The 13266-nt window shown below is 35.7% G+C and overlaps 1 protein-coding gene across 3 annotated transcripts in view; it reads right to left on the bottom strand.

Moving 5' to 3' along the window:
• The window catches only part of CNTN5 (contactin 5), a 598136-nt gene that overhangs the window by 125125 nt on the left and 459745 nt on the right, over nucleotides 1-13266 (bottom strand). For all 3 annotated transcript variants that reach the window (XM_066175731.1, XM_066175732.1, XM_066175733.1), the window contains one exon: nucleotides 3228-3409. In XM_066175731.1, coding sequence (XP_066031828.1) covers nucleotides 3228-3409 — 182 coding nt within the window. The remainder of the gene's footprint in view (nucleotides 1-3227; nucleotides 3410-13266) is intronic.

The raw sequence follows: 13266 nt of genomic DNA, 5'->3' as shown, positions 1-13266 counted from the left end.
ACTCAATTTTTAATTTTTGTGCTCTCTTCTATGAATCGACCTGAGCCTGAATAAAATTTCATGGAAACTTACAGGATGAGCAGATCACTTGGGGGAAACTCACACCTCTCAAAATAGGTTGCAATGCATAAGAGGATGCCTGGCATTTTAAAAATTTTTTTTTTAATGCCTACAGCTGAATTTGCGCCAAGTGCTGAGACTACAATAATCTGAAGTTGTCAGCATCTGAAACCTTGCTTTCTGAACAACATCTGAATTGTCAGCTGCATCAGGCAGTCATGGTGCGTCTGGATTGCAGCAGCAGGTAAGAAGCAAAGAATCACTAGTTTGTGATTAAATGTGACTAGACAGGCAGACTGGGTGTCCTGGGCTTTCTCCAGAATACTCTGTGGTGACCCAGATCAGATGCAACTGGCAAGATGAAGAAGATTCAAACAGACAGCAAGTGAGTTCCTATAGAGATATGCAAATTGTGAGACCACAGTATGACACAGCTGGTCCTACAGACTGCTCTGAAATTTTGCAAGAAACCCCTGGTAAGGAATGACGGCCTACAACTGAATTTCTGAGCCAAAGTAATCATTGTCACCTGGAGGAATAAGATGTCAGTGAAAAGACAATGAGCTTGCAGGTAAAAAATTCATGTTGACTGTTGTTTTGAATGAAAAGTACAGCAGAAAGAGCCATTTAAGATAATGCCCCCAAATCCTCCAACATCAGCTGTCAGCTAAGGAAGCTGAGAGTTTTGTGAAGTAATGTTTGGTTAAATGTTGTGTAGAAACCTCACATAAACTCTCTTACACCTCTGGAAAGAGTAGCCAAAGTTTGTAGGCCAGTAAGACACTAATGCTGCCTTCATGAAGGCTGAGAGTGGCTCCATGGGGAGTATTTTATCTTGTGGCCAAAGAAAGGCATGAGTGGGAGGGCTAGTAAAGTCTGTGCTTCTTGTCCTGCTGTGTTGGAGGTCACTACTGGTAGTGTCCATCTGAAAGCCCTCTGTAACCTGTTCTAATCCTGCTGCCTGTTGATGCAGATAGGTGAAACTTAATGTACTAGTCTCACATATCTGTTAATAGAGGAATGAGACAATATGAAGGGAACTCTCTTCCTGAAGTGTTAAAGAAGTTGTCCTAACATTATTGCAAAAAACACCAATGAACTAAATATGTGCTTTATCCTCTTAAGGCAGAGACCCTAAAAATGTAATTTAGACAATGGTGAAGAATGAAAAATTCATATTTCTATCTAAACAGAATAGGACAAAACTAACATTGTAAATATTTTCTATGGATTTGAGTACCACCTTTAATTTTACTCAAAGTAAAAGGTTAATGAGAGACGAAGAGTTGTGTAGAACACTATATCATGTTAGCTGTCATTTTATGCCAGTGATGCGCATGATGCTCTTGAAGAAATAATTTCATTTTATAACATCTCAGCTTCTCTCTTGAAGAGTACCTTTTATATTATTTTAACTCTGAAAGAGGGAAGAATAGATAATTATAACATCTTTTTATACCACTTTGGCATCTAGTAGTTTCACAACTCTAGAAAACAGGTAGGAAGTGTATGAGCTGTGATACATCTTTTAACTCAAATTAAATTTTCAGTATTTCTAACATTTTAAGAAACATTGTAGAAAAAGACCAGCTGCTAAATTCCCCTGGCCCTCAGGTGCCTTGTAGGAGCATCTATACTTTCATGGCAGTAATTTGTAATAAGAATTAGAGAAATATCAGTGGGGTACTGTCATACTAGGAGGAATAGATTGGGTGCTGGGCTTTGGCTGCTGTTTTCGGGAAAAGTCTTATAAAACCTTTGCTGCAAGTACAAGATGACAAACTTGAAACTCAGTGCACAGACTGTCATCTTAACCATCACATTTTTCCAGCATATACAAGAAAAATTGAAGACAAAAACCTGCCCTGGGCTCTAGGTGGATGAGAATGAAAAGCAAGGAAAGGATCATGATCCAGCTATACGCTGATACTCACTAAAATTAATCAAGTTAAGATAAAGACATTGGAGAGCCAGAGGAGACAGAAAAATTGATTATGGACCTGAAAATATGATATATGTGGAAAATAAACTAAATATACCATGCCAGTCTACAGTTATTTGATGAAAGTGTGTAACAAAGAGAGAGACCTCCATACAGTTAGTATTGGGGAGAAGGCATTAGGAGCCATGGGCTGAAATCAGGATAAGAAAAAGAAAATTAAGAGGAGAGTCTTCTTCTTAGACATATCCATTAACTTGAGGATCTATCTAAACTGCATCATTTGGAATTCCACTGGCAGGGATATTTGAAGACAGAAGACAATTCAGTTTGAAAGATCTGTTTCCTAACCTCCCACTGCAGACCTTTTCAGCTAAGTATTTAAGGTTGTAGCATTCAGGGAATGATAGAAAGTAGTGTGGCTTAAATCCATTAAAAGTAGTGGGACTCTAGCTTACATGTGATATATGCCAAATTTTGACTTGTAAATATTCTTGGTATGCATTACATAGGCTTTTGTTTCCAGACTCTGGAATGCAGCAACAGTATAATATAGAATTCGTGGGATTTGTTAAATATTTTTATTTTCAGGGTTTCTTTTTTTTATTTTCAATCTAATGCATGACTCAATCTTACTCTTATGGTCACTCAAAAATGTTTTTTGAGTCTTAGAAAATGTTGAACACTGTGTGAAAATCATAACTTCTGGAAATTGTGCATGCCTAGATTGAGAATTTCCTGGAAAAAACAAATACTTCTTCAGCTCTCATTCCAGTACAATAAATGTGACAAAGATCAGCACCCAAGCACATGTAAAATGTTAATAAAAGTGTGATAATAATCCTAAAATGTCTCCACCATTGTTTCCTGACAGATATTTCATGTTTAGGTTGCATGTCATTGTTATATCCTAAAACTAAAACAAATAGACTTTTAAAATTATAGCTATGCTCTTTAATAAAAATAAAACAAAACCCAAGCAAATTCCATATGAAATTGTATTTAAGTAAATTCTTTGAAGGAATCAACATTATTTATGTTTCAAACTTTAATGCAATACTAAGGAATAAGAAAATATACCTTAATTCAAAATTATTGTTGGTATATGGTGTATAAGCTGTATATCAAGGTATCCTGTTTCACTGAACTTTGGAATGCCTCATGTGTAGCCGAAGCCTTAAGTGTGGACAAAAGATTTCAGGACAATGGTGTGTGCAGTTACACTTACTGTATACTTGTAGCTGTCCTCTGAAGACATTTCTTCCACGAGAGTTTTCAGCCTTACATTCATACATTCCTGAGTCCTCTAGCTGCACATTAGGTATTTCAAGCACAGCTTGGGATTTTCTCAGGCGGGCTTTACTTGGATTATGACCATTAACTTTCCTCCAAGAGATTGTTGGAACAGGGCTGAAATATTTAGTAAAATTAATGTTAACACTCTTCCACTATTGAGAATATAGATTCTGTTATCTGGTAGTTGAAACACTTAATAATCTAAGTAGCAATAAAACATAATCACAATTAGGGTTCATACAATGGTTGATACAGTTCACTTTCTATAGGGAATGCTTAATAAATGGATTGCTAGATAGAATGTTTCTCCTTCATCCACGAGGGAGGCTGTTTTTATTGAGATCAAATAAATCACTTGACATCACTCTCTCTACAGTTTCTTTAGCACTCTATGCTTTACTCCTGAACACTGCCACTTGATAGGTCAACAAAACTTCAAAACTTGGATGAATTTAACAAATTCCAAAACATCTCGATTTTCCTGCAATGAAACTGAAGTTCAGATCAATCAGTGAAAACATCTGTCTAGATTCCCAAGGCATCAAGGGAATTTCAATACCACTCTTTCTTGGGTAAATTTAAGCGACAAAAGGTATGGAGACATTTTTCTTACAATATTCCACAAGTCGCAAAACTGGTTGTGTGAGAAGATGTATTAATGGCACTGCTGTTTTTGTCTCGCAGCATTACAGTCTTGCTTGTGGCAGCAGAAGGGTTTTCACTGCAGTTTGCTGTTCCACAGAGGGCTGTGAGGATCCTGGGTCATTTATATTCATTCTCAGGGAAGAAATGCAATAAATAGTGTTTGCATGCATTACATTTTATTTTTAATGCAAAAACTCCTCAGCCATTGTGCACCCAGTGGGCCTCATGGTACAGACATATATTTTTCTATATATGGCAGGTATTTAGGAGGGGGAAAAAAAGAAAAAAAAAAAAAGATTTTTTTTTAAAAAAATTGATTGTGAGCTGAAAACCAGACGGCTTCATGTACTCCACAAGCAGCTTGGAGGACACCATATCAGAAAGTGGAACATTTTTGAAAAACATCTTTTGTATTTATTTCAAGTCTAAACTTAGATATAAACACAGGACCTTGTGGCAGTTTAGATGAGGAAAAGCACTTCATAATAGTTCAAATTCAAATTACTTTAGTTTAAATTCAAAACAGCTATGAATTGCTGTCATGATTTGCTGACTTTCACTTGCTGTAAATGTATGAAATTTCATTAAGAATATCACCTTTCTCTCAATATTTCAGGGTATCCAGTTTGAGACACAAAATATTAGTATGTGACAAGCAAGTTCTTATTATTCTTCAACCAGTTAGAGTTAGACTATGAGTAACTGCAGTTGTACTCAAACTTGCAGACAAGATGCTCTGAATTCTAGGACTTTATAAGAGATTAAGACAGCTCTCAAACTTGCAACTGATGATCAGAAGATTTTTCTAATTTTAACTCCTGTGTGCCACTTATCACTGAATTTCATTGAACCTATTGACAGCATTATCTTACAAAACCAACATATAGCCCCACGTGGAATGAATTTTAATATACCAGAAACAGAAAAGAATTATCTCCCTTATCACTTTGCAGCCCTGATTAATTAACCTAGCAAAATGAACTTTACTGTGAGTGTGCATGTATTCATCTCTGAGACATGGACCCTACAATATCTTGCTATTCTTGCAAAATGATCTTTTATCACTGTCCCCCACAGAAAAAATACAAGTATGGAACATTTTTTTTTCTCCTTGCTTAAAAACCTAGGTGGTCTTCTTTTCTTTCCAGCACTCCAATTATATTTTCCTTTTATAGACATTTGTGGATCATGTGATGGGTGTGGATCATAGGATCTCTTTTTTTTTTCTTTCTATCACCATAGAAGTTTTGTAGTTTTCTCATTTTTAATTTTTAAATTACTTTCTTGATGACTGATTTCAAATATTGGTGTCCTGTGGATTTGATTTGAGGACTCTTCTGCAGCTTGCACGGTTCTAATTTATAAAGTTTGTTTCCTATTAGAAGTTATTTTACATACTTTTCAGTTAGACTTTCATAATTGAAAGAACTTCATTACATCCCTAAATTACATGTTTATTTTGGGAAAGGAGAGAGGTAGAAATAAGAGTAATGTCTGAATTTTAAAATGGATATGAGCACCTAGTAGTTCAAGAATATTTTAAATAGGAATGCATAGATTATTTTTTCTATACTTGCTTGGCACAGATTGATGTGGTATTTTGAAATATTTTACCTACTAATGTAATTTCAATCCTTCTCCCCATGATTTCTCTTTACCATGCATCACTGTTCTGAGCTCTGCCTTCAAACCCACAGGTTCACATCATAATATATCTGGAAAACATCTGCACGCCCATTGAGGATAGAAAAAAACCCTTTATTTCCTCATGCTTTTCTGTCTTGTAACTGTGTTTAATTATAATAGCATAATTATGAGGGTTAAAATGTGGAGGACTATAATGAAATTCTCTCTGTCAGATGCTTTCCAGGAATGTCAACCATTGACATCTACCTTTAGAATGTCTCCCAACAATCTATTCAGAATTTTATGAGACACAGTAACCACTTTTCCTTTCATGTGTTTTTAAAAAGTGAATTAGTACTCATAAAATATAGCAGCCATGGTGATTTAAAAATTAAAAAAGAATAGAAGCAAATGGTGATGAGCTTGAAGCCAGTGTGCAGCACCAAGTCCAGGTCTGCAAGTCACTTCAACAGATGCCCATGATTGTGCTAAAAACATCTATGGCAGATAGGAGTGTCACGTATTAATGTGAACGTGTTTTACCACCACTATTAGCTTGTTCTTTATGGCACAGAGCAAGGACAGTGCCTGCTTGGCTGCATATCTAGCTCCACAGCATTTTCTTCACCATTTAATTATGGCATGTTAGAGCATCTCAAACTTCTAAAATAGTGCCATGTATAAAGATGATTAATTTTCTATAATGGTTCATTATTTGCACTGAATTATATTCCAGAGCGTCTCTTTACTGGTTGATGAGATACTAAACTGATGTGTCAATTTTGACACTTAACAATTCAACAGCTAAATTTAGATAAAGTAGCTGTCCAATACCCTAAGTTAGATGATGTAACTGACATTTTTGGTGATTTAAGTTTTTTACAGTTTCTTAAATTTGAGTTAATCATGAACAAATGAGTCACCTGATTAAAGTGTAATCAAATGAGAACAGAAGAACCACAACAGGCAAAGGCGTTGGTTAGACAAGCAGTGAGGAAAGTGGAAAAGTTATTCCACAACCTTTTGGGTTGGCATTTGAGAGTTAGGTAATGGTGTTTACTCCTGATGAAGTCACAACAGCACACATAAAATTTAACACAAAAGAGCTGAACATCTCCTCCTATGTATTCAGTGTTGTCCTCATTGCAAAACTCCGTATTATTTCTGTCATCATAGTATTGTCAATGCTATTTATAATGTGGGATTGAGAAGGTGTTGAGCCATCACATCAGTGAAAAAATGATAATAAGCTCTGTTTTTCCCTCAGTCATCCAGTAACCACTTTTTTCTAGATTCTGTATTACACCCTACCTCAGCATGTGGCTGGGGGCATTCTGAAGTGGGCATTCTTCTAAAAAGTATTGAAGACATAACAGGTAAATTATCACCAGCGTGTGACTTGGTCAAGGCTGTTGAGAAGAGAATCTGAAAAAACTTGAAAAGCAAAAGACATATAGGATATCTGCTGTTTTACTGTAGGGGACAATACCTGAAGAATCCATGATTTTAAGTAAGAAACAATGTTCTGAAGCAGAAAATTTCTTTGAAAAGATGACATGTATTTGGCAGGTGCTCCTACAGATCTTCAGGGCCACAGTACTGCAGTAGAACTGTGTTTATTTGCCTTATGTTAAAGTTATTTTATAACTGGACTTTTGTGTCATTTTTCTCTGTTGCAAACTTTGTCCAGGCAGATTTTCTGTAGCTAACGTATTGATCTAGGACGTCCTGACTCTGCTGTACAGATGTGTCCAGTGTATGTATACAGATCCAGAAGATCTGGAAGACTAGTTACAATGAGTCCAAAAATCCCAAAAATCATGAAATACCATCAACGATGGTACAAATGTAAACACAAATTTAGCATGTCTGAATAGTGCAAGATGGCTTTGAACTTGCTGATCAGACACAGAGTTTGAAGATAATGCTGTGATGATTTCCAGAAATGTTTCATTTAAGGCTCTTATGCCATAGTACCATATACATTTAGTTCCTTGTGGGAAATCCTGAAGAGAAACATAACAGTGGTAACTCTGGTGACCTACTCTTAAGAAATGCTAGAACTTTTTCCTTCTGATCCTCTCAGACACTGACACAGAGAGAAAGTCTAGATATATGCTTCTGGATAGAAAGTTTGGAAGTTTGGAATACAAAAAAAAAAAAAAGCTTGTCCATCTTTAAACCTACAGCAAAGCTGCGAGTTACTGAACACAGTTTTTAGTAACATTTATAAATTTTCTTTGATGGTTCTCAGAGAGAAAAGGAAGGGGTTGGTAATATTGCTTCTTCAAGAATGATGTTCTACTGATGGGGACTTTCACTTTGGTAGGTTTCTTTCCCATTCCCATTATGCTATATAGTAAAAGCAAACATATTTAATTTTTTAGATTTAGAGTGAGACAGAATGAAGTGTGGGAGTGTTATGTGAGATTTACCAAATAATCTTTATTACATTGCTATGAATGATTTCAATATTTGCGACAGTATTATAGAGCATTGAAAATATCCCCCTGCAGCCCCCCCGGGACTAACTCTTAAGAGGCTTTGGAGGGATATCTCAGAGGGACAGGACAAAAGATTCCAAAAGAGGCTCTTACCCCAGAATTATTCCAAGGCGTTTATTCTCGAAAGGTTCCAGGGGCAAGAGAGAGAACAAGGAAAGTACAAGGGGTCTTATCTAGTCTCTCACTCTGGGAGGATGGCTGGCACTCAGCCAGTTAGGTCAAGAAAGGAAAGAAAGATCAAACCATATGGTTAGAGGCATTATGGGTCTTGGTGGGAAAAACCATTCCCCAGAGAAATACAACAGAGTATATTCAAGAACAAGTCCACATAAAAAAGACAGAAATAAATTCAGCCTGAAAACCAGGAACAAAATCCAGTCTGGCTCTAGCACCTTACAACATAAATACTTATTCAGCATGAGCTAAAAATGAAGTTGAAATTGATGAAAGTCCTAGAAATTGTTATTTGATATAAACAATATGTGCTTTTGAAGGGGAAAAAAAAGAGAAAGAGAAAGAAAGAAAGAAAGAAAGAAAGAAAGAAAGAAAGAAAGAAAGAAAGAAAGAAAGAAAGAAAGAGAGAAAGAAAGAGAGAAAGAAAGAGAGAAAGAAGAGAGAAGAAGAGAGAGAGAGAAAGAGAGAAAGAGAGAAAGAGAGAAAGAGAGAAAGAGAGAGAGAAAGAGAGAAAGAAAGAGAGAGAGAAAGAGAGAGAGAAAGAAAGAGAGAAAGAGAGAAAGAGAGAAAGAGAGAAAGGGAGAAAGAAAGAAAGAAAGAAAGAAAGAAAGAAAGAAAATGAATCCTGGATCTATTTTTGGCATATAAACAAACTCAACTTGAAGATGTCATGCCTGCTTTTAAAAAGGTTCCTTGCTCTCATCACAAACTTATCTTGAGGGGAAAGGACATTCCTACCTAGAACATTGACAAATGTTCTGTGGAGAGTGTTTATTTCACTCTTGCAATTATTTTGTTATCAATAAGATTTAAAAGTGGCTTCCACAGCTTCCAGGTCTGGCATCTGCTAGGATTAACAAAATTTTTTTCCAGTAGAGAAAATTGGTGTGAAGGGACATGGAACAACATGATTTTTTGTCCTGTGGAGCTTAGGTATTTCTATATCAGTTTTGTATCTATTGTGCAGTTTCATTTTGGACAAATAATTAAACCAGATTAATACTGTATGGCATGATTTCTTTGTTTAAAAAAGAGAAAACAGACAATTCATTTCTCTGTGACCAGTAGATGAAAAATAGAACATCATGCTAAACTTTGGTTTTGGTGGTAGAGGCAAATTATTACCTGTGGACTTCTACACTGTGAATTAGCTTGAGGTTTGAAAATGATAATTTTCTAGCATGTCTTGTTCCCACAGTAGTTCTGAAATATGTAGGAAAATGACTAAATATTTCAGTCCAAGTTACAACAATGAATTGGATGTATAGTGTCTAGAATGATTTACCCTATTTAATGCCAGATTACCTTTACTATCAAAGGTGTTTTTGTGTGCCACCATTGTTGTGGGAAGAGGAAAGGACTGTTTTGTGCTCGTGGAAAAGTACAAGTAGTTTAATATTTCCCAAAGAACAGTAACTAAGCAACTTCCAGGGCCAAATGGCTATTCCGTGAGCTATCAGAATCCTTAGCAAAGAGGCACTCATTTCCTGAGAAGCTTCATACAGTTGTCCAACGAAAAGACATCTTATCCTCAGGGAGAAAAATAAAGATCTGCTGACATGTTCCAAATACATTGACAACAGAACTGCCATACTTGGCCCTAAAAACAATAATGCCCAATTTATATCTCAGATGTTATCGTCCTTTTTTATTTTGTATACATGTATGTGTATCTATATGCATATATATATGCATATATATATAAACCAGTAAAACATGCTCTATTGCCATGTTTATACCCACTAACACTTATCTGCTGCTTGCTGCCTTGCCTGCTCACTCATGTCAATGCCCCTGGATTTCAGTGTAGTGCAGTTGATAGAGGTTAACTTCAAGTTGAAGTATCACCAGTGCATCAGCTCTGCTGCTCTTCAGCGCAATACCAGGGCTGAAGCAAGATGTGGATTCATGCTGATAACAAGGAGACAGATTAGAAAAGAGTCTGATCACAGAATAGAAATCCTCATGAGACCTCTTTTGACACTAAATTACTTGGAAGGGGTCTGGTTACAGGAATAACTTGTCCGGTTCTCTTGACAGTTTCTAACAGGAGATGCCTCCTGCAGGTCTGGAGGAAGAATCTTGGAAGACCTGTTCGGAAACACTCAAGACCAGTAGATAATACTGGATTTGCCAAGATAAGCCAACTAGAGGACAGAAGTCAAGAAGAAGTATACGGAAGGCTTGGATGATGGTTTTAACTGCTGGTCTGAAAGTAAAAAGCTGTATGTTACAGATTTGAGGAGCAGAGAGGGCTAAAGTCAGTCCTTTGAAGTTAGAAAACGATGGTCCAATGCTGGAATCTCCTATTCTCAGGTGTGTAGAGACCGATGGATAACTGCATGTGCTAGATAGAGAAGTGTGCAACCTGGATCTGTGACTCATTATAAAATTATTGTTTGTGAATTTCTTGTTCCTCCAAAAATCACATATAATCATGTGGTAGACAAAGAAAAGAAAGGAATCACGTACTGTGCAACCTCTGACCAAAGATTCATTCCTGGGCGCCTTTAACCCTCTTTTCTGAAATTAATCTCTTCATCATCACATTATTTCCCGGACATTGACCAGACCTCACTGAAACAACTCTTTAAAATGTGAACATACAAAGCTTATCTTTTTACACCTGCAAAAAGATTTGCAATATCTAGAAACCTGTCTCATAGCCATTACCCTGTGTCACTGGCTTAATGAGCAACATTAGCAAAAATAACTTCACTAGAAACTTCACGCACTTCTCCAGTTACAGTCAAATGCTCTTCACCAGACCAAAAAGATTTTTTTATTTGGCCACTCTAATCTTTGCTTAGGCATTGTACTCATTTATCCAAAAACTTTGCTTTTTTTTCTGCCTATTGAAAAATATTTGGTAAGCTCTCTCTACACAGATTAATAAAATGGTTTGAATTGGAAGGAGATAAAGATTATTGAGTTCCAGCCTCACTGTCATGGTCAGGGACATCTTTCTCTGGACCAGGCTGCTCTGAGCCCCATCCAACCTGGCCTTAAACATTTTCAGGATAGTGCATCCACAAGAGATATATAGTCTGCAATGAAAATATTGATAGTGACATAAAACAGATAATAACATTTTTAATAAAAGATTGAAGATCAATTAGGAAAGCCTAGTAAAAGAAATCCAGGCAGAGAAGATAATAAAAAATACTATATTTAATGGATTTAAAACTTTGCGATATTTGTTAATTTGATTTGATTCAGAGTTCATTGTTTTAAGAAAACATTTTTGAACATTTCTTATATTAAAAGCCACTAAATTTCATTAACTTGTGTGACTTAAATATATGTAGCTTCACTTTTTATTTTGTTTCATTTAGAAGTCTAGATTTTTAAATGGATTTTCAGCTGAGTTGTTGCATACCATACTACAGATGGGATGAATGCTTACAACTGAGCTATAAATCTCTTCCAAACAAGTTAACAATAGAATTATTAAGGCAACATTAAATATGAAAAAATGAACAGCATGTCTATCAAAACAGCCTTGCTGTCATTCAGTAATAAAATAAATATTGTTAAATTATTCTTATCATTAACTAAGTACATTTCAAAAAACCCCATAGTTTTGGCATTACCAAAATGAAATAAACGAGCATTTAAAAAGAACGTTGGTATATTACGTGTATGTTACGGTTGTGCAGAAATAGCATAAGCGTAAAATAGTCTCTCAAAAATACAGAAAAACAAGTAAATGGGCAATAAGAAAAATTGTCTATCAGCACTGTTGTCTATTGATCCTTTTGATTCAAATACTTGTTTATTGATCCATGTGGTTTGAGAATAACCATAGTATAAATGAAGGGATGCATAAAACTTTTTTTTTAGCAAAACTATCCTTTTGGCAGTCTATATGGCCCTTATTTTAAAATCAAAGCTTGAAAACTCTGGTAATCTACAAGTACTGCAATAGCCCACATCTTGTAATTTGTTTTAATGAGAAATAAAATATGATTACTCACTCAAAATTCGCTGCTGGCACTATCATAATACAAACCCTATTTTTTTTCTGATTAGAGCCAGAAAACCAATGAAATGTGACTTTTATATGGAAAAATAAATAGCAGTCTGGTGTAATGCACAAACAAAAATTCACTAAGGAGAAGGCTGAAGTGAGAGGGTCAAGGTACGGTGTGCCATTATAAACAGTTTAACATTTAAAGGTCTGTGTGAAAGAGTAAGAGTAGAATTATTTTAAATGTAAGCAACAAGACAACTTAGAGTTATATGCCAGGAAGAATAATAAAGGGAAAAAAAAGAAAGATGTTTCTGATACTTGCACTTCACTTGCTTTCCTCTGAGGCCATGGGTCTGGGCTTATTGAAGACGGCAGACACTTACAGTTTTTCATGCCAGTTTGGACAAAGCAGTCCTTTATCATTTCTCAAACTGTGAAAACTTGTTCGTTTTTAGGCTTTAAAAAAAACCCCAAAAACATATTTCCATCTATGCCTGCCTTTAAGTCTCATATTTAAAATAATAGTGTTAAAATTAGTTATGACATAAGTATGCTTCAAAGTCAGGAAGTGTTAAAGGATACTTGGATGGCTGTCACTGAAGTGCTTCATTAATGAATGTGTCATAGAGTGGGGATGGAATTTAGAGTCCTTTTGTATATCAACAGCATTAAATTTATCTCTTTCTAATGGGAAGCTAAATGAAAGCACCAGAATTCTTTATTTGAATAAAGTGCATGAAAAAAGAAATTGAAGAGTGGACCAGTTGCCTGTAGATGTTCTTGGAAGCAAAGTCTGTAACATTTGAGAGAAAATTAAAATATAAACCTCCTGTCACAGAAGGCAGCATCTGAAAAGCTGCATTTCTGGAGCAGGAAAAGTCAGAAATGCTGTAATTTGTGCAAAAGTGCCAACTAGGAAAATGATTTCTTCACCAGAACTTTTCCGAAGAACAAGGTCATGATCTGTCTTCCTGATTTACATAGGAAATCTAGTATCTGACACTGAAATGGACATGGAAAATCAGGATTATCTGGACTACAAAGAGAAA

The sequence above is a fragment of the Chamaea fasciata genome, unplaced genomic scaffold (genome assembly GCF_029207755.1).
Source record: "Chamaea fasciata isolate MVZ Bird 193981 ecotype frontalis unplaced genomic scaffold, bChaFas1.0.hap1 SCAF_2, whole genome shotgun sequence".
Classification (NCBI taxonomy): Eukaryota; Metazoa; Chordata; class Aves; order Passeriformes; family Sylviidae; genus Chamaea; species Chamaea fasciata.
Note: the sequence above shows the minus strand (reverse complement) of the source record. Positions and strands in the feature narration are given on the sequence as shown.